The sequence below is a fragment of the Molossus molossus genome, unplaced genomic scaffold, assembly GCF_014108415.1.
Source record: "Molossus molossus isolate mMolMol1 unplaced genomic scaffold, mMolMol1.p scaffold_m16_p_6, whole genome shotgun sequence".
Classification (NCBI taxonomy): Eukaryota; Metazoa; Chordata; class Mammalia; order Chiroptera; family Molossidae; genus Molossus; species Molossus molossus.
The window spans coordinates 33,553,748-33,580,358 of NW_023425399.1; the positions used below are offsets into that span (position 1 = coordinate 33,553,748).

Consider the following 26,611-nt stretch of genomic DNA (forward strand, 5'->3'; position numbering starts at 1 on the left):
GACCTTCGAAGCATAGCCCGAGGTCAGGCCACCATGATTATCCTAACAAGTTTATCAGTGTGTACATGCAAGATATATTTAAAGCTGATCCCAGACGAAGTACTGCAACCATAATCCCAAGAAATCCTTCAGTTTTAGCAGTTTCTTCAAGATGCCAGAGCAAGTGAGAAATCATCCCAAAGGGAAAAGTGATGGTTTATTACCTATTACAAGTGAGAGAAAAACATCTAGAAGGAGAGAAAAACCTTCCCCTTAAACTTCTCATTAAGTTGATGGCTATCTTTCACAGCCTTAATCGATAGAATCCTGAGTACTCAATTTCCTGATTTGAGGAGTCAGTTTTCAAGGTGATTGTCAAGGTCAAGAAGAGCTTTCAGGCTTTTCTCTGCCATGGCCCATGAACTCCATTCCTTCAATGGGAATCTCTTTCTTCTTTATTGCTTTCTGTACACACTGCTGGTCGTGCTTGAAGAGGTCAGTGCACAGGTCCCCGGAGCTGTCTCGTGAGGAACTTCTTGGCAGATCAGTGATTAAAGCACTGATCATACTTGAGCTTCATGTCAGTACATTCCTCCCCTACCCTGTTCATGGCTTGTGCACATCCCACCACCACTCCCCCCACCCCTGTTTTCAATAAGAAAACTTCTATTGATGGATCATTGCATTGGTTCCAGATTGAGACTATTAGGAAAAGTGTTGTTATGGACCCCTGGATTCATGCTTACGTTCTGCTTAAGATGTTTGAGCAGGTTTTGTAACTGGCTATACCAATTTATTTTTCTTTCAGCAGGGTATGAGAATTCTAGTTTGCCCATATTCTTGCCAGTACTTGGTGCTCTTGGTCTTTTTCATTTATGTCATTCTGATGAATTGAAGACTGTTTTGGCTCATATTTCTCTTCATCTCACTCTATATGAAGGCTTTACTGTACTTGACTTAGAATAACTTTTTTATAGGCAAATACACACATTTTCAAATAGGTATTAAATGACTCTTTTTGTGAGATCATAAGTAATGAGTATGAGAATGTGGCCAGGATCTATGTACTAGCTCTGCCTGAATTAATGACCCCCTGCTAAGGGCCTGGTGTTTAAGCCTCTTTGTCAGACCTCCTCATTTATTCCATTTTACAGATGAAGTGACTGAGCCACTTCAGGGACTAGGGACCATCCCAGGTGCTGTAGCCAGGCCTCCTAGAAGAGCCAAGATTGTAATGTTCACCCCTTCCTCTCAAGTGAGGTCCTGTATTGATTCTTGGACTCTTTCATTTGCTAAGTAATTAACGAATGTATACAAGATGGCAGGCACTGGGCTTGGCCCGTGGGATTCAGTGACAGACAAGCTCATAACCTAATGATGTCCTCTTTCACTTTACAGGATATGGCTTCCAAATCACAGCCTATTTCCTCAAGAGAGGGATACACCTTCGCTGCTTTGGAGGTTCACAGAGTCGTGGTAAGAAACTGATTTCTTAGGTTGTCAGACATTTTGTACAATTAGCTTGCCCTAGAGAGGGAAGAAAATTAAGGAATGATGATTCCTAGCTGCTTTGTTGCCGTTATGAAATTGAAGTACTAAGTAAGAGTATTTCCAAAATTTGTGATTATTTCTTTTTCACTTTTCACTGTTTATTGTCTGCCTGAGAATAGTGAGGTGGGTCACCCTACTCTGTGCTTTCCTGCTGCATCTCAGCACTTCCATTGAGCATCCAGAGTGACTCACAGGCAGTTAAACTGTGAATCACTTCATCACTGTCTGTGCACCCAGAGGCCCGGGGAGACGGAGCAAGTGTGTGCACGAGAACATGCTTTCCCAGCCTGGCCTGTCAGAGCCTTTCCTAGGTGTGTGAGGAGGCCAGCTGCCCCCCTCATTTCCCCAGTCAAGATGTCCACTGAGGAAATGATGTCAAACGTGTCCAGCCAACAACAATAAAGGCAGATACTAACAATCATTCTCTAAGTTGATTTGAGCATTGGAAAGAAAATCTAGTTCAACTTCCATGGATGATTTTAGTATATAAGCTATGAAACAGGGACTTTAAAAATTAACTGCATGGAAGTTTGCTCTTGAAATCTTAACAATTATCTGCAAATTCTTAACTTTCAGTGTCGTTTGAATATATTTACTCTTAATGGAGCCTTCTACTTTACTCAATTCTCTTAGTAAAATAAGATAGTTCACCTGTATCTGTTAAAATGCAGCCTAGCTTGGCTGGTGTGGTTCAGTGGATTGAGCGTCATCCCATGGACTGAGAGGTCCCAGTTCTGTTTCTGGTCAGGGCACATGCCTGGGTTGTGGGCTCGATACCCAGTAGAGGGCATGCAGGAGGCAGCTGATTGATGTATCTCCCTCACATCGATGTTTCTCTCTCTCTAAAAAAATGTCAATAAAAAAATGTATTTTAAAAAATGCAGCCTAGCTACCCTTTGTAATGGGCATTGTTGTTGCCTAAATCTTTTAAATATTAAGGTAATGCAAATCTCAACTAGAACCTAAAAAGAGTGAAGGGATACAGAAGTTGCTTTCTGTTTACACAACACCTGGCACCAAAATATTTAGAATCTGCATTCTATCATTCTTATTTTTTAAATGAAGAAATGGACGAACAAAACAGGAATTTATTTGATAGAATAGATTAACTTTGAATTCTGGCTCTGAGCCACTAATAATTGATAAAACTGAGCATTTTGAATTTTAATTCTGATCTACCAGCAAATTGTATTTTAGTGTTATAATATTTGGGGGGGTGGGGGTAGGTGGCAAATAAGGAATTTAATGACTCAGCTTCCCCTTCCATAAAGTGAGAAACCCACTACCTGTCACTTAGCTCAATAAGATATTTTAAGAATTAATAAACAGTCCAGCCAGAGTGGCTCTCAGTTGATTGAACATTGTCCCATGAACCAAAAGGTTGCCCTTTTTTTTTTTGGTTAATCCTCACCTGAGGATATATTCTTTTTCCCATTGATTTTAGATAGAGTGGAAGGGAGAGAGAGAGAGAAACGTTGATTGGCTGCCTCCCAAATGACTTTGACTGGGGCTGGGGATTGAACCTGCAACCCAGGTACATGCCCTTGACTGGAATCAAACCCATGACCCTTTGGTCTACAGGCCAATGTTCTAACTGCTGAGCCAAACTGGCCAGGGCAAGCTTGCTGTTTTGATTCCCCATCAGGGCACATACCTGTGTTGTATGCTTGATCCCCAGTCAAGGAACGTACAAGGCAACCTATCAATGTTTCTCTCTCACATCAATGTTTCTTTTTCTCTCTCTCCCCCTCCCTCCCTTTCTCCCTCCCTCCCTCCCTCCCTCCCTCCCTCCCTCCCTCCCTCCCTCTCATCAAATATGTCCTTGGATGAGGATTTAAAAATGAATTAATGAATAAATACTAACTGCTTTGATAATTTTGGTTTTCTGGATTTTCAAAGTCCATTCCCATTTCTGGTCACCTGGCCACATATGACACCCATGAGGGGTCAAAGTTGAAACATGCCCAGGATCCCTGAAGTAGAGGTTTCTATATGAAGAAGACTAGTGAGGACAAGACCAGAACTACAGGTTAGGCCCGAGAATTTGCATAGTATGTGGTGGGCACTAAGGAGCCACCGTAGGGGTTTGAGCATGGTAAGTGGAGCTGCTGTTTAGAACTGTTAACCTGCTTGCGCTCAGGGCCATTGGAATAAGGAAGAATGGCCACCAAGGAGACAGCAGTAGTCCAGGCGAGAGGTAAGGAGAGAGCTGATCCTCATTAGGTATTTGCTACAATTTCATCTAGCCAAGCTGTATAAGGTGTTAACTGTGTTTAAGTTCTGTGTTTGCATAATTGCTTGGCTTTGAGTGCATCAGATTGAGATATGCTATCTGTCGCCTTAGTCAGTACCCTCTCATTATCATTCATTGTGGGAAATGTGCCATGTGTGCAAAGGCTTCACTTATCTGATTCAGATATGTCTTTAAAAAAATTTGGTAACATCTGAGAAGGAAGTTTTCTCTTTTAGAAAAATGGCTTTTTTTCTGTCATAAATGTGGTACATATATGTTATAAAAATATTCAAGCAATACAACCACCTAGAAAATACACTGTTAGCATCAGCTAATAATCACTTCAGACATCATTCCAGGAATAGGTGGAGGCTAGGTGTTTGGATAGGTAGATGGATGGATGAATGGACTGACAGACAGACAGATGGACAGACAGAAGGACAGAAGAACAGATGAGAGAAGTGGAGATACAGGTGGCATTTATCATATTGTGTTCCTTTCAATGAATGTTGAGAAGTTCAGTTCTGTGATTCATTCAACCTTCCCCATGCAGAAGTCTTTTACTTTAAGAAGTTGTTTAACTAGATTACTGTGACTCGTGCAGTTCTATCATCTTTACTATTGCATATTTAACCACTTCCTTAATAGTTTGATCATCAATTCCTAATTAATGAAACTGTTGTTTTCATAGCCTGGTTCAAGCAATACAAACAAGTGTAGAGAAGGAAGAAGAAGGCCCTCCCTTTTAGGGGCCTCTCTCAGACCAAGGATACAATAGGCAAACTTATAAGAATGTTCTTTTACGTAATATTCTTCCTCTTCCTTTGTAAGTCTGCACACACATTAGAAATGTTGATCCTGTTTCCAAAATATGAGTTCTGAACAGATCACTGGAAATTGGCACAGAGGGAGGGCTACAGAGGCTCTGCCTGGGGGTTTCATATGGTGCAATGGTCCAGGGGCTCTGGTGGACCAGTTTGTTGCCTCCTCCGCATTCCCTGAGTTTTGTGCTTGCCCCGCCCTAGCAATGGCAAACTCTGGAAAGTGGGGGGGGGGGGGCAGGACACGGGTATCTTACATACGCGCTTATTGCTATAACTTAAAAATGTGGGACCAAGCATTTCTGTGTTTATAGATTTTTGATGCTTTTAATAATTTTATTTTCTTCATTTTGTATAGAACTTCGTGTATTTCCTGACAGATTTGTGGTCTGTGTAAGTCAGCTTGCATTCAATCATGATCTTTCAAGACAGAATGAAGAATTGGTATGTATGAAAAAATTCTATAAATAAATCTGCTTAAATTTTGTAAAAAAAAAATTCTTTTAAGAAGTTTTTCTTGTTGTCATTTAGCTATTGAGCACTTAATATATATCGTAAGGGACCAAAAATGTCCTATCTATTTTGCATGATAATATTAAGACCCCTTAAAACTTAGTTTGATCAGTATTTTTTCCATATCAATTTTAAATGAGAAAGCATCATTTTATAAAAACTGTGATGGTGCTTGTGATAGTATTTAAATGAAATTAAGCAAAGTCTTTAAATGAAATGAAGCAAAATCCACATGTTTCCACTGGAAGCTTTCACTGGGGTCAGTGGCTTTTGAGTTTTATTCCATGGTGAATCACTGACATTTTCATGAGAACCAGTACTTTTCCCCAGTGTGTTATTTCTTAGCTGATAGGGTTCATTTTCTTTCTCTCTTTTCTCATGCTAAGTCTTAAGCCCCATCACATCCTGTTACTCTTTCATTGGAGTTCCCTATTCAGACAAATACAGAAAACTCGCGTAATGTTGCAGCTTCCAGCTTTGTCTTTAAGCTTACCATATACACTGGAGAGAGTCTCCTCGTGTGTTATCTTGCTGTGGTCACGGTCCAGTCTACCTGAACCTACCTCTGTACAAACTTTTTTCATATTTTTGGACATATGTTGTGAAACTTTAACAAAGGGGTAAAAATCTTGCAGACATTAAACATGGACATGAAATAAGACATGATTATGCTTCTAAAATAATTTATGGGAATATTAATTTACCCCTTATGTTTATTTTTAATCCATTTGAAATTTGACTTGCACGATCTAAAACCAGCGTCTTATCTCATCTTAAATAAATACACAGGGAGAGTGTTTTAGAGGCAATAAGGGTGAATGGAGACCCAGAAAAAGTAGAGCTGAGAACTCACATTTAAATTTAGATGCCTTCATTTGGAGCAAATGAACCCATCAGAAAAGCCAGCATGACCCTTATTTCTTCAAATATCAATAAAACTCTAAGTATACACATTAATTGAAATAAATAAAGAAAATTTGGTGAAAAGCATTAAAAATTTATTCTTTGAAATATTTGTAGAATGTTGAATTATCTCGGTAAGTTAATAAATACTAAAATAGTGATGCTGTTGGCAAACAAGTATAATATAGCTTAAGTGATTCAAAGTAATCAAGAAATTGATCTGTGGTTTGAGAAAACAATTAACTATATTATAATGTATTATTGGAATACAGAAGAAATTAGATCTTGTATTAAGTATTAATATGTAATATTAATACTTAATGCTTAAATTATTAAGGGTGAATGAAAACATCTCAATACAAATGAAATATTATCTTCCTTAGGGGCACTGGTATTTATACAAATGTGAGTTTTCCATAGCTGCTGTCATATAAATCCTGTAATCTTAAGGATTTCCTACATGTTAAGAATTTTCATTCTTAGAAGTTGACTAGTCTGAGTCTTTCACATGAGCCATTTCAGTTTTCTTATCTTCAGTGTTCTGACATCTAGTGATAATACTATCAGAGTTGACCAAGTTAGCTTATAAGAAAAATGCCATTTACATCATGAGGATCTTTCAGTGTTTTGAGTAATTCTCTTTAGATGTGGTCAGACTCTGTCTCCTTAGCTGTCCTTTTTTCCTGCCTCTGAACATTCCTTCACACCCTTTCCCATCCACACGCACAGCTAGAAGCCATTGCTGCTAAACAGTTCCATCCCTGGACACAGGCTCTGTGCACCCCTTCTGCTTGGCCTGCTCACCTGTACATTTTTCCTCCTCACAGGCCTCCAGTCTACCACTTCTTCAAGCTTGTCCCTAAAACAATCAAATATCCAGGTTGAGCAGAGGGCCCTCTCTCCCACAGATGGCCCATCAAGCCAACAACAAAGCAATCCTTCAACCACAATTGTCTTGGAGCTTTATCTTCCTTGATATTTGACCTCTGCAGAGCCCTCCTGTCTCAGCTATTTAAGGATCAATAATCAGTCCTTCCCTCCCAGAACTGCCTTCTGTGGAGAGGTGGCATTCTTACTCCCTTATATAGTTCAGATGCCCAAAGCCAGTGATGCCCAGCTCTCTCTCATGTGAGTATTCTTTGAACTTCCTTATTCCTTAGAGCTTTGAAATCTTTTGTCAGTTTACGGTGATATTGCATCTCATTTTCTCTTGGTAGTTATTCTCAAGGAACATCTGACGGGGGTTGGCTTCCTGAGAAACTGTGCTGGAGATACTATTTTGTCAATAAACTTCAGTCACTTTCCCACAACTGCTCACTGAAGTCTCTCATCTCGGCCACAGAAGTGACAAGAGAGTGAGCAGCACCTGAGCAGCAGCCTGGCGCCTTACTCATGCTGTACCCTTGAGTAGCAGACTCCTTTTCCTTCATCTTTTCTTTTATCCTGTTTGATCCTCAGTCTCTAAGTGACAGTTGGTGAGGAAATCTAGGAGAGCCTATTCAGAACTGCTCTGCCCCGGGATTCTTTCAGCCTGTACACAAGGAAGCCAGCTGCGCCCAGCGCCTCCTTCTTAAAAAGGTGGCTGCACAAAAGAACCGCTGTTCCAAATCAAGCGGGACAAAGGGAGTAAGCCCCTCTTTGGGGGAGGGGTACAGAATGAGCATAGCCCTGCCGCCCCCTGACCCCGCAGCTCCAGGGAGGTCTGTCACCCTGCTGTCCACTGAGGGACAGTGGCGCAGGGAGATGCTTCGTGTTGCAGTAGCTCTCACCGAGTGCCCATGTGCCGGGGATGTGGGAATTGTGATGTGTACTTTGGAAAGTGAGGGCATTATTATGAGATGAGTCATTGTATTTTTCTTACTACAGTTTCTCATAAGAAACCTTGACTCTCTTGTAGGCTTCATTTTTGACCTGTTGCTAGAAATGGAGCCTGGGGGGTCATTTGGGTAGTTTTTACCTTTAGTTTTTTCTCCTCTTTTTTTTCCTTTAAAAATATGAACAGCATAAAATAAAATTTTATTGCCCTTAGCTATATTTCATTCCAACAGTTTTCTCTTTTATATGTACAAACCCAAGTTCCTGTGTAGAAACGTTTCATATGTAAAGCCCAGGATCTTTTGGGAAATTCAAAATTATTTATTATTTTTATTCTCTATTAAAGTAAATAACCAATAATAACCAAAGCAATAACTTTACAAAGTAATCCATTTATTTTGTAAATAACCACACATTATTTATATATGTATATACTTGGGACATTCCAGGGTCAGCTTTAGCTACTGTCACAGAGAACCTTGGTTGTGGCCACTCCTGGTTTCCTGAGACCCTTCCCATCTAGTCACCGTTTGACAATTTGTTGAATGCTGGCTGTATGCCAGGAGCCCTGGTGGGTCCTGGGGCAACTAAGAAAAATAAGAAAATGCTCTTGCCCTCAGGGAGCTTACAGTTTGGCAGAGGAAGGGCACTGAAGGTTGTTCTGGAGACCTAAAAATGTAATTCACATAGAGCCTCACTTTTTCTTAAAGATGTATTCACTCTGAACCTCAGCTTCAGCTGGATCCTGTCTACCATTCAGAAGCAAAACCCCCAAAATTCTTTCTTACTTTTAAACCTAAGCTGTAAAAGCCTGTGATTCTTTTAGAAATTTAAAACATGACATTTCATACTAGTGCTACCTAAAAATGGGTCTATACATAAAATATTTAGGTTCACATGTACTGTCCCGTCTGTGACAATAGCCATCAAGACTGTGCAGACGCACCCCAGCCACAGTGCTGTGCCCTCGCTGTAGCGCTGCATCCGCGGGCTTGCCAGCACGTCCTGACAAGCACCAAATGGAACACTTCTCTTAAGTCAGACTACTTTTTAACACTAAAGAACTCTTCTTCTAGTTTATGAGTAGATAATTGAAATGTAAATGAGTCTAAAGAAGCAATAAACTACCCTCACATGGGTTATTTTTAGCTTGGCTTTCGTGTTTCTCAGCTATGCGTAATTGAACCTCTGTGGGCCATAGCTCTCCTCTCAGTCAAGGGGAGGATATCAAATCATCCCGAAAATCCTTTCTCACACTGAATTTCTATCAGAGGAAGCAATGCAAATGTAACTAAATAAAATCCATAAAATCATTTTGCACAAAAGAACTTGCAGATTTAAAAACTGTGATTAAAGGAAAATCAGAGTAGAGTTATATTTTATCTTAAGAAAGATAAATAGAAATGATAAGGAAATATTTAGTCCTTAAGTTTTTAGAATACAAGAAATAAACTGCTTAACAATATGACTGGGAACTAACTTATGTACCCTGATGAGAGAATTATTGAACTTTCATAAGACGAATTTTGTATAAGTATAAATCAGATCACTCAAGAAAAGAACTTTTTTGTACCAAAAAAATTAAATAATTAAAGGATGGGTTTTTCCAGGTTTTTCATGCTGTATATAGTCTTTGTGTGAATCCATTCTTCTCATCTTACTGTGTTCCTGAACAGTGCTAGTGGTGAATTGCGTGGAAGCCATAAACAGGAGTGGCTGTGGCACTAGGAAATGTTCCTTGAGTGGGAGGAGGCTGCTTCCATGTTTCACATTTCCCACAGTGTTTTTAACTTAGGTCTTCTCCTTAATAACTGCTTACCAAATTGGTACACGTTCATTGTGCAAAAACGTTTAGAATCCAAAGATATACAAAGACAGTAAAAATTATCCGCAACTCCCAACCCAAAGATAGCCACTGTTAATGATCTAGTCTGTACCCCTCCACACTTATACTTGATAACTGAGGTCAGTGTGTATTTAATTCAACGAGGACCTCTTCATTTTTTAATTCTATGTCTGTGTCCATTTTTCTATTAATATTTTTGTTTTTCAAACTCCTTACTGTATAAAAACTTCTTACATTGCAAGAAAAATAACTTTTAATAAGTTTAAAATTTATCTCTCAGTGGTATGCATTGCTGTGTGGTAGGTGTCTGTGTCTTCAGTTTTATGTTTTCCATGATGATGACTGCCTTAGATGAGCTTGGTGGCTTTTTTAAAATTATTATTATTGGATAAATACTAATATTTTCATCTGGCATTTTTATGAAATTTAGTTTGTGTAGTTTGTGATGTGCACTCCTTTTTCTTCTGCATATTGACCAGGATTATGCCAGTTATGGTTTTTATGTTCAGGGAATAGACGTGCTCTGTCTGCTTGGGACTCACTCTTGGGGCACACATGACAGGGAGGCTTCTCTGGAGACAGGGCTCCTGTTGCCCAGAGCGGCAGACTTACCTGAGGCCACCATCTTCCTGCTGCCTTCCCTGTGCTGACTGCCATTCCCCTTCTCAGTCAGCTGTGGCCAGAGCTCAGGGTCAGAACACACAGTCGACAGATAGTTAAGGAGCAGGTTAGGGCCACAGCCCCGAAGGGCCTGCAGATGGGCTGTTTTCCTTGGACAGGGATGAGAACTGTAGCATCTGCCATCACCCACCAGCCCTTATGTGGACTTGCAGGTGGATGATCCTAATGAAAATGCTGGTGGTGGGGATGAATTGTTCTTGGTTGGCTTGGTTTATCTGGAAAATTTTTTCTAGACTATGATAGAGAAGATAAGAAAAAATTTTCTCAGACGACGTCACTTTTTTAAAGATTAACTATCCTTTGCTTGTATGATACAGTAACCTAAGGTTTTATTCTCCTTTTCTAATAATAAAATAATGAATTTCTCCTAAATAATTAGCCAACAGTATTTCTAAATGAGCTGGAACCTGCCCTTTGCTGAGTTAGAGGAGGATAGAATGTATCTGGGCCCTGGAATCCTTGGTGCTTTTCTTCCCATAATGTACCTTTACTTCTGCAGAGACCTCTAATCTCCCTTTCATGGCCACTTAAATGACCATTTGAATGAGGAAAACCACTTCGGGAATAGAACAACTAGAAAAGGGATCAGACTTCTAAGTAAAAGACCTGCTTTAACCACTGCCTCTCCCCTCACTCACTGGATGACAAGTTCGTTTGACTTCTTGGAGCATTGGTCCCCTGACTTTTTAAGCAGAGGTAAAAGCGATGCCTTGCCAACTTTTTCTAAGGTTCAAGTGTGATAATGAATATAAAAATGTCTTGTAAACTCTAAAGCTCTTAGCAATATTAATTTTTTTTATCCTCGCCCGAGGACATTTTTCCATTTTTTGTTCAGATAGAGTGGGAGGGGAGAGAGAGGGAAATATCAACTTGAAAGGGACACATCAAGTGGCTGCCTCCCGCACGACCCAACCACGGCCAGGGACAAACTGCAACCGAGGTACGTACCCTTAGTGGTAACCGAACCCAGGTCTCTGGACCTCAGGCCAACACTCTAACCGCTGAGCCAAACTGGCCAGGGCACAATATTAATTATTATCATCACCATTTCCATTATCTTCAGAGGAGTTAAACTAAATGCCATTAATACCAGATTAGCAGATTACTATTCCTCCCTGCTAGAAATGAGAAAAACACCTAATAATATTCATCTGTCCATAGTATTTTCCCAAGAGGCCCAGCACCTTCATTTTTTGTTTGTCTCCATTTGCCAGCCCAGATTTATTTTGCAGCTATAAAAGTTAAAACATAAACCCTCATTTAGCCAGCAAGTCAGCGATGGAATACAGTAGTGCAGGGGATACAGTAAGAGCATAAACATGTGACCCTCGGTGGGAATTCTGTTAACCAACATCCAGAGGAGGAGGAAGAACGTAGAGACCACCCAGCTAAAATGCCTTATTTCCAGTAGCTGCCAGTGGACTCACACTGAGATATGGCTTCGGAGGAAGGACCCACTAATTTCTCTAAGGTACATAGGAGTTTGGAGACAGCAGACTTCTCAGGCCTGAATTCCTAAAAGCACATGTGATCATCATCAGAACACCCACAGTGATAGCACAGACTTCAACATGCAACTGGATTATGTTTGGAAAGTTCATCAGTGAACAGATGATTTAGAATTCGGTACTCATTTTCCCAAGGAAACAGTCTCATAAATGCAGTAAGGTTCCCAGACTAGTGAGATTGGAGTTTTTGTTAAGAGGGGGTTTTGCTGTCTGTGTTCAAGGGAAATTGGAAAAGCTATTGCTTCTGCATCTCTGGGCAGAGGGCCAGCTCTGAACAGAATTTTGAAATAAGACAGTCATTTGTGATGTCTTCTCTCTGGCTCTGACAGCTCTTTCCCTCTGATGACCAGGGTCAGAGTGGGCCTTCTTTTGGCTAGCCCTACTACCTGTGTAGCTGGACTACATATTCACCCACCTCTCTCCTCCCATCCTGCTATGCCCACATGCTCAGCCAACAGATGTTAGGAAAAGACTATCACCCTAAATGAAGAGCTGGCAACTGTCCTGCAGGTGTTAGCAGTTTTCAAACACAGGCTTCTGTGAAGGAGGTATTTTTTAATAAGGAGACCCCCAAAGGTGGGCTAGGTTCGCCTGGGGCAATTCCTACAAAGTTTCTCTCTATTTTCCACAGATAGTTCTTTTCTACTTTTCAACTGGGCTTTATTAACCTATGATTCATGAATTCCCTGAAATCGAAAAGTTATGTGAATTTTTATGTTTTTCTAGTCAAAGTAAAATAGCTTTCCTTCAGTTCTCAGAGTGGTCAGTAAATTTCCCTATCTTTAAGAAGTGCTGGCCCCAAACCTACAATTGTTTCAAAACATCCAAATTTTGTCACACTTATATGGCATCAGAGACCTAACTGTGGGGCCTAAGGTTGTTCAGGATTTATTTTTAGGTTTCTGAGGGTAGGTGCATGTAAACTGGAAAATCCCTGTGAAATGTGTACTTCCTACAAAATAACTTCCTTGATTTTTTTCACTGATACTATTTTCATGTTAACATTGTTTGCAACTATTTATTTGTACTTCCCTAGGTCTACACAAGACAGTTTTGTAGTCATCAATTCAGAAGAAAACAACACTTAAAAAAAATTATTAAAAAAAACTAGACTACCTGCTAACCCAGGGGGCAGCGGCAGCAGCAAGGCTGCGCTCCACTGGCCTTAGAAGCTCGTTGTGCCAGAGGGCGGCAGAGAGTGGAGTGCTCCGCAGAGGGCTCAGGGCCAGAGCAGCCAGGTGGGGCTGAAGACTGGCCCCTCGCTGTGGGGACTGGGCAGATGACTTAGCCTCACAGGGCATCAGTTTCCTCAGCTCTGAGATGGGGAAAGCCATGCCTGCCTCACGGGAAGGTAATGAGGACTCATTTACCAGGTGCTGGTCCCTGTTCCAAGTGCTTTTTCTGTATTGTCTCACTATAAATGTCCTTTGTCGTTATCACTGTGAGAGAACATGACTTCGGTTCACAGTGGAATTCATGAGCTACCTCTTACATTTTCATTTACCTCTTTTTGCTCCAGTTTTTTGAGTTGATGCACATATTTATTTTTCTACTACTTTTCATTGTTCATTACTGCCCTATCCTACCTGTTTTGCCCTTTCCAATTCCTTAACTTAATATTAAATAATTTTGTTAAATACTAGAAGTGAAATTTGGGAAAGAGGCCTCTTCCTCATTTTGAGATGTGTAGCTTTGGCCTGGTCAGCTGGCACTGTGGTCTAACACTGTGGTCCTTGTCTTGTTTCTTGCTCTACTTTGGGTGCTTTTCTCTAAGTGATTAAACCGTTCGGCACATTTCCGAATGCTGATGCTCCTGAAAAGCATTAAGCGTCATACTAACATTCAAGAATAACTTTCTTTTTGCTATAATATAAAGTCATAAAGCATTGAAAGTAGTTCCAGCTTTATATTTTATTATTTTTGGCCCCCAAGTGAGCTGATAATATATTACTTTTACTCTGCTTTTATTGTTTGCAAAAGACCTTTATTGTTTGCAGAAGGCTGTTGCATACAATAACTTATTCAGTGCAACAAACCTGAGAAGAGATTGTATCAGTCTTGAACCTTTTAGTTTTCAAGGGACAGGAAGGCCAACTCAAAATGGCTTAGCAAAAGAGGAAGGATTTTGGCTCATGTGCCTGAAAATTCCAGGATTCAGGTATGGCTTGATCAGAGGCACAAAGAATATCATCAAGACTGTTTCTCACCGCCTTTTGGTTCTGCCTTTTACTGTGTTGGCTTCATTCTCAGCCTGTATGTGGTAGTTGTTCCTGGCAACTCCAGGTCCATGGGAAAAGAAAGCAGGCCTCTTCCCAGGCCACCTTTAGGTCATGCATCTCTTTGCAGCTCATGGATTCCGCACTCTGATTGGCCTGCACTGGGTTGCAGGCCCGCTTCTGAAGCTGGGCATGGAGACAAGGCCTCCTGAAATTCATGGACATTGGATGGACAGTGGGAACATGATTCCCCAGAAGAAAATTGGAGTGTGTATTTTCAGGAAGTGAATGAGTGCCCACTAGCAAGACATTACCATCCCTTTTTTATAGATGAGGAAACTGATGTTCAGAGAAGACATCTGGGTTATCCAGATCTCACAGTGAGGCAGTGACCGAGAGGGAGCTGGGCCCAAGGACCGACCAAAGGCAGCTCAGTCCTATACTCTTCCTATAGCTCCCTCTCTGATCATGATGGGAATGACCCAGCAGGCACAGTGGAGAGAACGCTGCACCGGGGCCAGGCCTTCTTGGCTCAGTTCTGTGCCCACCTGACTGTGCTGCCTTGAACACTTAGTCTCTTAGGTCTCATTCTTCTCAGTCTATGAGACAGAGACAGTACCTGTCTGCAGAATACTCAGTAAAACTCCAGTGAGATGTGGGGAAAAGGACTTGAACTATGTAAGTTCTCTACAGATGCAAGGCATCCTTTGCCTTCTTACACACCCCATATGGTTTGAGTAGGTTTCAGGTTTTCTTTTTCCAATAATGTCAAGAAAATGTGTTCAGTGCTTTCCAGTTTCCAAAGTATGCCTCGTATACCTCCCTGCATTTAAATCTCCCAAACGATCCTGAAAGGTAGATGAGAAACCAGGCATCAGGGTTGAGGAACTGGCTCTTGGACAAGCAATCAAGGAGTCAGACCTTTTCCTCCATCCCCGTCTCCTCTGTGCTTCACCTCTCAACCTCCGAGTGCTCACCTGATTGCATCAGCGCTGGGCATGACAGTCTCAGCAGATACCATCACAGGGATTCAGAAACAGTCAAGTTTAGAACATGACCTACGACTGTGTATTCTAATATTCTATGAATTACCTACTTTTAAAGTATTCTGGTTGGGTTATTAATTATTTTATAATAAATAAAACAATTCATTATAATGAATAAAACAATTAGAAGAGACTCGTGTACATGACCATGAGAAAATAGATTCAACTCTCAGAAGACAAGGTCTATGAGTACCATAGTCATTACTACATTAAATACTACCATGAGAAAAATCTTAATTAACTTTAAAGAGCCCCCCCCCCCCCTTTATTGCCTTCAGATGAGGCAGGGTGTTTTGCAGTCCTGGAAACATATTCAGTGAAACAGCCTCTGTCATATACTTCCAGCTGTGGCTGTGAGGGGCTGTAAGAGCCCCACACAGGCAGGCAGTGTGGTTGGGGTGAGCTGTGATTGTGGTGCACACTCAGTGCTCTTGGAGTGACCAGACAGCCTGATATCATGGCCCCAAAGTTCTGCCCCCTTCTATCCCACCCTAGACTAGTGGAGATGTCCCAGGGCCTGCAGCCAGGTGCTTCAGTGCAGGCAGCAAGACTGTCCCAGCAGAAGCCATGTTGGACAGGCTGTTTGTCCGTGTTGAACCAGGTCCCTGGAGGGTGGTAATAATATCACCTGCTTCTCCAAGTTGTTTTAAAGACAACATTGGTGAGTACATGAAACAGTGCCTGACACACAGTCAGAGGTTGGCACACGGTTAGCTGATCACATCTCTCCAAATATGCCTGTTTCAGAGTCATCACTGACTGACTCACCCTCCATTAACCACCTCCTCCAATCCAACTACCATCCCATTTCTCTGCTCCTTTTCACAACAGACCCTTCAAAGGTGTTGTCTAGACCTGCGCTGGCCGACACTAGCGCCACTTGGAGGGTCAGAAATGATGTACTGTAAGTGTAAAATACACACCAGGTCTCAAAGTTTTAGTATAAAAATGTATCTCAATATTTTTTCTTGATTACATATTATAATAATGACATCTATTATAGTGATTTAAATAAAATGTATTATTGAGATTTAACTTTATCAGTTTCCTTTTACTTTTTTAATGGGTCTGTATAAAATTTAAAGTTACATGTATCTCTCATGATACATTTCTGCTGGAGAGTTTTGGTCTCCTCTTGCTTGGGTTCCAGCCCTTCACCAAAAAACAGCTTTTGTCAAGCAAGGCACCCTCTGGCAATCAGTTTTCACTTCTAGCCGGTCAGCAGCATTTAGCACAGTTGTCACTTTCGGGCAAGCACTTTCTTCTCTTGCCTCCAGGGACATTCTTTTATCTTGATTTTTCTCTTTCCGTTTCCTCATAGTCTCCTTTCCTGAATCCTCCACATTCTCAACCTTTTTTTTTTTTCTCATCCAGACTCACCCCCTTGTGGAGTTCATTTTGACTGCTTCCTTCAAATACAAAGCTTTGTGCCTGCAGCCCAGACCCCTCTCTTCCTGCAACCTATATCTTAACAGCCAGCTCAGCATCTCCATTGCATGTCCAGCAGGACTTTGAACGTTTACAAAACTGCTTTCTTGGTTCCACTTTCCGAAGCCTGCCCTCCCCCTGTACTTTATGTATTGGCGAAGAGTAACTTCCATCATCCAGTTATTTAAACCATAAATCTTGGAGTCATCCTTGACTTTATTCTTCTTTCACCTCTTGTATTCAATCTATCAGCACATTCTGTTGGGTCTCCAGATTTTATTTTCAATCTAACCACTTCTGACCACCCCGGCCTCCTCCAAGACCCATCATCTCTGAGTGGACTGTCGCAGTAGCCCCATCACAGGTCTCCCTGCTTCCACCTTGTCCTTCTACTGAATGCAAGGTAATCCTTTTTTCTTTTTTATTGAATGTCTTTTTCTTTATGTATTGGTGAAGGGTAACTTCCATCATTCAGTTATTGGGGTGACATTGGTTAATAAAATTATACATGTTTCAGGTGTATAATTCTATAATACATCATCTGTATATTGTATTGTGTGTTCACCACCCCAAGTAAGTCTCCTTCCATCACCATTTATCCCCCCTTTACTCTCTTCTGTACTCCCCTACCCCCTTTCCCTCTGGTAATCACCATACTGTTGCCTGTGTCTATGAGGGTTATTTCTTTCGTTCTTTGTATGCTTAATCCCTTTACCTTTTTTACCCGACCCTGCAACCCCCTCCCCACTGACAGCTATCAACCTGTTTTTTATCTATGAGTCTGTTTCTGATTTGTATGTTAGTTAATTTTGTTCATTAGACTCCACATATGAGTGAAATTATATGGTACTTGTCTTTTTCCAACTGGCTTATTTCACTTAGCATAATAATCTCCAGGTCTATTCATGCAGTCTCAAAGGGTAAGATTTCCTTCTTTTTTATGGCCAAGTAGTGTTCCATTGTGTAAATGTACCAAGGCTTTTTTATCCACTCCACTACTGATGGACACTTGGGCTACTTCCAGATCTTGGCTGTTGTAAATAATACTGGAGGAACATAGGGGTGCATATATTCTTTCAAGTTAGTGTTTTGGGTTTCTTCGGATTTATTCCCAGAATTGGAATTGCTGGGTCATAAGGCAGCTCGTTTTTAATTTTTTTGAGGTAACTCAACATTGCTTTCCAGAGTGGCTGTACCAACCTGCATTCCCACCAACAGTGCACAAGGGTTCCCTTTTTTCCACATCTTCGCCAACACTTGTCTGTTGATATATTGATGACAGCCATTCTGACAGATGTGAGGTGATCAGCTCATTATGGTTTTAATTTGCATTTCTCTGATGATTAGTGACGTTGAGCATCTTTTCATATGCCTATTGGCTATCTGTATGTCTTGTCTGGAGAAGTGTCTATTCAGGTCTTTTGCCCATTTTTTAACTGGGTTGTTATTTTGGTGTTGAGTTTTATGTTTTTTTTATAAATTTTAAATATTAACCCCTTATCAGATGTATCATTGGTGAATATGTTCTTCCATTCAATGTGCTGTCTTTACATTTAGTTGATGGTTTCATTTGCTGTGCAAAAACTCTTTAGTTTGGTATAGTCCCATTTTGTTTATTTTTTTTGTTTGTTTCTCTTTTCTGAATATATATCAGAAAAAATATTGCTAAGAGAAATGTCCAAGATTTTACTATCTATGTTTTCTTCTAGGATTTTTATGGTTTCGAGTCTAATATTTAAGTCTTTAATCTATTTTGAGTTTATTTTTGTGTATGGTGTAAGAAGGTGGTCTAGTTTTATTTTTTGCACCTATCTAATTTTTCCAACAACATTTATTGCATAGACTACCCTATTATTTGTTCTTGCCTCCTTTGTCAAATATTCATTGATTATAAAAGCATGGATTTATTTCTGAGCACTCTGCTCTGTTCCATTGATCTGTATGTCTGGTTTTATGCCAGTACTATTTTAATTACTGTGCCTTGTAGTATAGTTTGATATCAGGTAGGGTGATTCTTCCAGTTTTGTTCTTTTTTCTCTCAAGACTGCTGTGGCTATTTTTAGAATATTTGTTCTAGTTTTGTGAAATATGCCATTGGTATCTTGATAGGAATTGTGTTGAATCTGTAAATTGCTTTAGGTAGTCTGGACATTTTAATGATGCTAATTCTTCATATCTGTGAACACGGTGTGTGCTTCTACTTATTTATATCTTCTTAAATTTCTTTCTTCCGTGTCTTATAATTTTCTCAGTATAGGTCTTTTATATTCTTGGTTAAATTATTCCTAGGGGTTTTTTGTTGTTGTTGTTGTTTTTTAGGCACTGTGAGTGGGATTGTTTTATTAGCCAAGATAATGCTTTTAAAATGTCAAGTCCCACCCCGCCCGTGTGGTTCAGTGGATTGAGTGTCATCCCATGGACGGAGAGAGGTCCTGGTTTGATTCCTGGTCAGGGTACATGCCCAGGTTGCAGGCTCAATCCCCAGTAGGGGACGTGCAGGAGGCAGCCGATCGATATTTCTCTCTCACATCAGTGTTTCTATCTCTCTTTCCCTTCCTTTTGCTCTAGAAAGTCAATAAACACATTTTTTTTTAAAAAAAGATAAAATGTCAAGTCCCTTTTCTTGGTGACTGTCTCATAATATATGTGCCATACTTAAAAAAACGATACACAATATTTGCTGCCCCCACCACCACCAGTGTGCACACACACACGCGCACACACACCCCTCTTACCTGCTAACTGACCTTCCTCTGATTTGCTTTCCTGTTGCTTTCCGCTGCCAGGCACTCTGTGTCCTGAGTGTTCATGCTTCCCTCTGCCTGAAATGCTCTTCCTCAAATGTTTACATGGCTGTTCTCTCCATCAGTTTTCTGGGTAAAGTTCACCTTATTACTGACCACAGCCCTCCCTGACCACCACATCTAAAGCAGCACCCAGGACCCTCTAGAGCAGTGGTTCTCAACCTTCTAATGCTGCGACCCTTTAATACAGTTCCTCATGTTCTGGTGACCCCCAACCATACAATTATTTTCGTTGCTACTTCTTAACTGTAATTTTGCTACTGTTATGACTCACCATCGAAAATACGTGTTTTCTGATGGCCTTAGGCGACCCCTGTGAAAGGGTCATTCAACCCTCAAAGGGGTCGCGACCCACAGGTTGAGAACCGCTGCTCTAGAGGTTTATTTTTCTTCATAGCATCATCATCACATAATATATGCTTGTCTCTTGTCTTCCCCATTGCAATGGAGTCTTCATGAGAGCAAGGGTGGTTTTTTTGGGCCCAAGTCCTGTTCCACGAGGTCCTCAAACAGTGCCTGATACAGAATTCTGTGATTCTGCTGGACTCTGCTGTTACCCATTCTTTTCCTCTTTAGGACAGAAGTTTAACTCTGCGGGTTTCAGATTCACTGGGGCACTTGACTAAAATACACCTGTCCTGACCCCCACCCCCAGAGATGCAAACACAGTAGATTCTGGGGGAGAGCCCAGAACATTTTTGAACAAGCTCCCGTTGATTTTGATGCCTGAGGTAACCAGACCACACTTTGCAAACGCTGCCTCAGTGTACCAGTTTACATTTGTTTATGTTTCTCTGCTCTGTTGAGTGTTGTTTCATATGTATCAGCAGTTCTTTTTTTTTTTTTAATTTTTTTTTTTTTAATCCTCAGCCGAGGACATTTTTCCATTTTTTTTTTTTGTACAGACAGAGTGGGAGGGAGAGGAAGAGAGAGAGAGAGAAACATCGATGTGAAAGGGACACATCGAGTGGCTGCCACCCGCACGACCAACCAGGGCCGGGGACAAACTGCAACCAAGGTACATGCCCTTAGCGGGAACCGAACCCGGGTCTCTCCGGACTGCAGGTGGGTGCTCTAACCGCTGAGCCAAACCGGCCAGGGCAGCAGTTCTTGAATTACCTGGGAACCTACATGTAGACCTCCTAGCCCTGCCCTAGATTTTGTGAATCAACTTCCAGGGATGAGTCCTGTGAATCTGTATTTTTTAAAACCTCCTTGGGTGCCTCTGATGCCGTCTCTGATAGCCAGTCTCTCACTAGCCTTTGGGAGCCTGGCCATGTTTTACAGACTCCTCAAGGAGGCAGTAAACTCAAGAGCAGGCGCTTTTATGTCTTTTTAGGCCAGCTTCTCTCCCCATCCCACACTAATCCAACCGTGTTCTGTTCAAAAATAGTATTTAGTAAGTCACTGCGGAGTGAATGCCTGGATTTATCCACAGTTTCAACTTGCCCTTATAACTTGACTATCAACCAATATTTATAGCCATATTTCAGTCTAGTTTACTTTCTGACTAGAGGCAAGAAGTGAGTCTTAGTTGCCCAGCTTATTCTGATGGGGGCTTTCTTTGCAGGCTCTTCTATCCAGAAATTTAAAATGTGTTTCCCAGGTCAGACCAGATAGCATCAGGATAATGTTAGCCATCATCATACTCAGACTAACCTACTCAGCCTCCCCTTGCACCTGTGCTGGGGCACGTGTGCTTTGGCTGTCCTCGACCCCAGGGTGCCTCCCTGGTCTCCAGAGCATCCCCAGGGATGGGGATAAGGCCTGACCCCTTGTCTGGAAGTCTCCCTGGTCTGCCCAAGCTGCCAAGGAGGGTGTCCTCCTAGACTGAATTTCTTCTGGGGCTGGTGGCCTTGCCCTACTTCTCTTCTGTTTTATCCTGGAACTATATCTAGACACGTTTTACAGGTATAAAGTTTCAAAACTAAAATCCTCCAGTATCACCCCAAATAAAAATAAGTAAATTGGGGGGGGGGGTGCAGATGACCAGGAAATGATGCTTGCAGATTTTTATTCCTTGACAGACTCAGCTAGCTTCCAGGTTGTGCAGGCTCGTTCATGCAGCCCAAAGAGGCCATCTTGGTTCGTCTGTTTCTTAAACACCCATAGGGTGCTCATTCTGGACTTAGATGGCTAACTGGTAGCTTTTTTATGTTGGGTTTTTCTGGATTCCTTGCAGAAGGTTATCAGGGTAGAATCTAAAAAGGAATAGTGTCATCCTGGTATGCCTGAGAGGCACTGGAAACCCCAGGACACGCTGTCTGCACCTGAGAGTTTTGCCTCTGGATAAGCCATGGATTGCATTTTGACACCAGATGTGAGAAGCCATTAGTAATCAGGACGACTCCCTTGGGAAATCCTGTTCCCAGGTGGTAGCTGCTTCCTCTGGGGTACTTGTTTGGGGGGCAGCAGAGGCTATGATTAGCGACAAAGGGGAATGAATTGACCCTGGAAGTGTAAGAAGGAGCGATTTCTAATGAGATCTGACAGTTCAAGGGCTGAAGGAGTCTAATCTCTTTTTTCCCTGCCCACCCAGTCTACATACAAATGTAAATATGCCTCCTTCAACAAATTGCCAAATGTGGTTTTAATTTGTGAGTAGAAGACCCCGCCTTGCCTTTTTTCTTTCTTCTTTCTCTTTCCTCTCTCTTTTTTTTAAAACGAAGTCACAGGTTTTGCACTTTTTGAACTGGACATTTCCTTCTGTCACTCCATCACTTTTTCTGTTGTCCTTTTTCTTCCAAGGACATTTTCCCCTATTGTTTGTTGTCAGAGGAATTTGGGACAAGACTGGATCATCCTGTTTCTTAAAGAAGTTTTTGAAGTTCCCATAGGACATGCATAGTGCTCTTTAAACTCAGTTTTAAAATAAATAAATGAGGGCCGTGGTTGGATCCAATATGAGATCCAAAGTGTCACGATCACGGCATCCCGCTTTCTGTGCTCCCCACAGTCTCCATTGTTATTTATGACCCTGTCTGCCTTCCATTGTGGACTTCTTCCAGCCTTGGGGAATTTACATCATTCCTAATAGCAAAAGGCTTTCTGGTTCCCACAGAGTTGTTCAAAGCCTGACTCATGCTCCTTATGTTAATTGTTCAGCTCTGAAAATACAGCACTTACAGGGTGTGGTTGTGAGGGGGAAATCTACTGTACTTATAGGGCATGTTTAGAAGTGTTTCACACATAAATCTCAATCTCTCTCACTTAACTTTTAAACTGGAGCTGTTTTTGGTCATCTAGTAAGTCCTGGAGGTGGAAAAGGGAAAAGTGTCAGAACGCAGTATAATCCAATAAAATCTGCAACAATTTGTTCACTAACTCTTAAAGCTGACATAGGTTGTAACTGGCTATGACTTTGGGTGACATTGGTCCAGGTCTGAAACCACAGTTAGGGCAGGACGGGATATAGGACACCAGGCATTACTCAGGGCTCTCCCAGGCTCCCTGGGGCTGTCATCGTCCACGCCACTGTATGCCTACAGCCAGAACCTCATGCTCGCTCACTAGAACTGTTCCTGTGGCAGCAGCATTTTACGATGGAATTTGACCAAGGAGGGTATTTGATGTCCCAGAAAATGAGAGAGATTAACACTTTGTCTAGATTATCTAGACAAAGGAAATAATTCCAGAGTATGAAATGGGTCAACAATGGTGAAAGTTGGGAGGTTTTTACATTTTATAATTGGTTCCTAGTGATGCTTCCATGAGAACATGTAAGGTTGCATAGAGAGATAATCTATGAATTCTCTAAAACCACGGTAATGCTGTTCAGTTAAGAAAAAAACAAAACTTCCAGTTTTTAGTAGCCAAGATTCTCACACTCCAGTTTTTAAAGTACCAGTATTAGAAAGCTTAACTCACAGTGCATTCTTGAGCACTGCAAAGGTCACATTCTGTATTTTCGTAAGAAGAGATGTGGGGAATTCTTAGGATAAGCAGGGTACAAACCGCTGCACCACCAGGTCTCTGGAAGATCAGAGCGCGAAAACATGCTGCTGCCTGGCGTCATGATTCTGGGCTTTGTCACAGTGTGGGGCTCAGAGATATCGCGTATTGGCCAAGAGTTCCCAGATGGTTTGGAATTAACATCCTTTCTGTCACAGTCTTGTATATTTGTGGCACATATTAATGTATGAAGTATGGGCTGGGAACTCAGAAGAAGTGACAACTTACCAAAAAGTTCTAGATTTTAAAAAATTAAAATAGCCTAACACTAAGCAGTTTCATCTAGTCCTCACAAAAATAAATCTGTTCACTGGGACATTCAGCGTATAACTGTTTTTTCTCATGTTCAGCTAATAGATTTCTGTTTGAACCTTTGTTATCTTTTGGAATAGACGGAAAGAGCTCTCCATGGAGCGTCTGATTATTTTGCTGAGTGTGCAGAGAGTCCACTTCCTCCCAGTGCAGAGCTCAAGAGAAACACTCTGAAAGAAATGTAGGTCCAATGTGTTTCCTTTTTCTCATTTTTGACTGTCTGTACATATGGATACATGACATGAAATCTAGAATTCAACAAGAGTACATTGAGCGTAACCACAGCCCGCTGGCACTGAGCCCGCCTCAGCTCACACACTTGCTCCTCCACCTTCCTGACTCTCCTCTCTTTCTGGACAGCAGGAAGCCAGGCCTTGCTTCACAGGTGTGTTGCAAGGAGTAATTAATTACAAGCGCTTTGAAGATGAAAAGCACCTGTTGGTGGTATGTTTCATACAACTTTACAGACAGATCTAAAAAAAAAAATACATTCCTTTTCTAAGATGCTTGTTCCGACCCTAACATAATTATCATAATCCTCATGCCCCAGAAAGCAACAGTACGAACATGAATCTGTATATTTCTTTCCAGACTAAAGCTTTGCCAAAATAAATATTTCAACTTCATTGTTTTGAGTTTGGTGGTTTAAGAAATTTCTGACCATTCACAGGCCTGCAAACATATGTTGAAGTTAAAGTGTCTAGTCTAAATTCTTCCCATGTTTTTGTCCTGCCCCTCAAGTAATTTTTCAACCAGTAAAGTTTGCATTGTCTACTGTGTGTGCTGTAGAAAAGGGGTTTGTATGTGCATATGTGCGTGTGTGTATGTGTATGCACTCTCACTTGTGTCTGCCATGCTTCTGCTTTCTTTCCTTGAATACGCTCAGGAATTTCTTCCAGGACATTTCAAGGTATATTAATTGAACCCTATTTCCAATGGTTAGTGAACAAGCCTGACAGCAGCTAAATGTGATTATATTTGAGTAATACCTTGAAATGGCCTGAAAGAATTCCAGATTATTCTTTACTTACAACTAGAAATTGTGTGTGTCTGTGCATGTATAAGTATGTTCTTGTACACATACACATAGAGACACACATAAACACAACCTTTACTTTGGATGTATTTGAGCATTTACTTCTGGGGGGAAAATCAATATATCAAATTGACCCTTAACATTGGAAATGAGTACCTATTTTTGTTAAAATATGAACTTCACTATAACTCCATTAATAACCCAATGATCAGTAAGTAAAGTGTTTCCTGGTGTATCCCAGTGTATTGGACAAGGTGAAGGCTCTTATTTGGTCCAGTCTGCAATTAAACATACACTTGGGGATTTTTCTAGATTTGCCAGGGAGAAGCCAGCACAGTGCATGCCTTCTTTCTTCAGATGTAGGAAATGTGGTGAGGGGAATTTGGAGGAAACCATACCATTGCAGCATTACAAAACAAAAATCTTTTTTTTTTTTTTTTTCCCAGTATGAAAAGAGCTGAAACAAAAGGCAGCATCGTGAGCAAATCACAGAGCATCGGGGACATTGTGGGCACATCAGGTGACTCAGTGATTGCAGAGATGGCCGTGAGAAGTGCCGGTCAGGCTTCATCCAGTGCCCCTTCCGCGTCCACGGGGCAAGCAAGCGATTCCACACAGGCAGCTGGGCGTCACTGGAGGCGTTCTGTTCAAAAGCTGGAAAATGTTCATCAGACCCAGCCAGAAGACACCAGCAGCCAGCAAAAACCTCATCCTGGGGAGTGGCTAGAGACAGGGCTTCTAAGCGGGAGCCCTGTCTGGAGCAGTGAGTCAGCATCACCAGGTCCAAAACAAAGTCCACGAGGGGCCAGAACACAACAGAAACGCAGGAACCGCGGCTCTGCGGAGGACTCCGACCACCGCAAGAGAGTTTCTCTTGGAAGTGATCGATTCCTCCCGAGAGAAATAATAGTGGAAAAAAGCAAAGCAGTCAAGGTTTTGCCCACTATAGAGCTGTCAGATCCGGGGTTACTTTTGAAACAAGATTTGGTAAGAACCATGTCTAGTGAAGAGTTGCATGTTTTGGAAAATCTGCCCTCCAGACATCTTGTGAAAAGCAAGCCAGGGAAGGCAGAGCAAACCGGCTCAGCCACAAACACTGAAAGATTCGCTGCAATCCAGGCCAGCCCAATGAAGAAAAGGAAGAAGTAGGAAAGAGGCCACTGACCCACTACAGAGGATTGCAGAATTGTGGTTGAGGGGCACAGTGGCCAGACCCATGAAAAGTGAGACGTGTGTATAGATGCTGTGATTTCAAAGGAATTCGAATGACATTTTAAAATAGAAAAATGCATCTCTGTGTTAAGGTTAGCTTTCAAAGCAGTCACCTCCAGGATCCTATATGCTTGTTCTGACAACATTGCTACTTTGTCAGGGACAACCCCACTCGTGAAGAACTGTATGAAGAAGCCAGTCTCCGGGGCACATTACTATACAGACTGTGTGAGGCCCTGTGGAGACAGTGCCATGGTGCTGCAGCTCACGGCTAGGGCTAGTTTCTCTGCCTGCTCCCCAGGTGAGTAGGGCAGCAGTGAAGGTTCGGGCTAGTGGTTCTCAACATCTAGTCCTGTACCATCTTCACTGTCTGAAAATGTGCTAGAAACGTAGAGCTTGAGCTCCACCCCAGACCTACTGAATGAGAAACTGGGTGATTCTGAAACACACTCAAGTTCGAGACCCACCACACTAGTTGGAGACTCCCTAGCAATTATTTCCACCAGCCTGGCTACCATGGCCTCCTGCTTATCTGCTGGGGCCATGTGTGGACACATGCACCTCATGCTCCCTCCAGCTTGTAAAGCATCTGAGTTCAGTGTATGAGTCACTCTGCACCTAGGTTCTTAAGTATGGGGGCCACAGCACCCAGAGAGTTGTTACCTGAAGATTGGCAAGACCTTTCATGTGGAATTTGGCCCAGCACTAGAAGACATGGCGGAGACTTATCATTGCTGATAGCTCAGGCCTATCCCT

At 41.7% G+C, this 26,611-nt stretch overlaps 1 protein-coding gene and 1 pseudogene across 1 annotated transcript in view; one reads left to right on the forward strand and one right to left on the reverse strand.

The window, feature by feature from the left end:
* The window catches only part of LOC118618460 (SLX4 interacting protein), a 100,523-nt gene extending 74,643 nt beyond the window's left edge, over positions 1-25,880 (forward strand). Inside the window, exons 6-9 of the mRNA XM_036244725.1 lie at positions 1,378-1,455; positions 4,943-5,028; positions 23,688-23,788; positions 25,090-25,880. Of these exons, the coding sequence (XP_036100618.1) occupies positions 1,378-1,455; positions 4,943-5,028; positions 23,688-23,788; positions 25,090-25,792 (968 nt within the window). The 3' untranslated portion in view covers positions 25,793-25,880. The remainder of the gene's footprint in view (positions 1-1,377; positions 1,456-4,942; positions 5,029-23,687; positions 23,789-25,089) is intronic.
* Positions 361-589, reverse strand: LOC118618462 (annotated as a pseudogene).
* Positions 25,881-26,611: the final 731 nt, after the last annotated feature.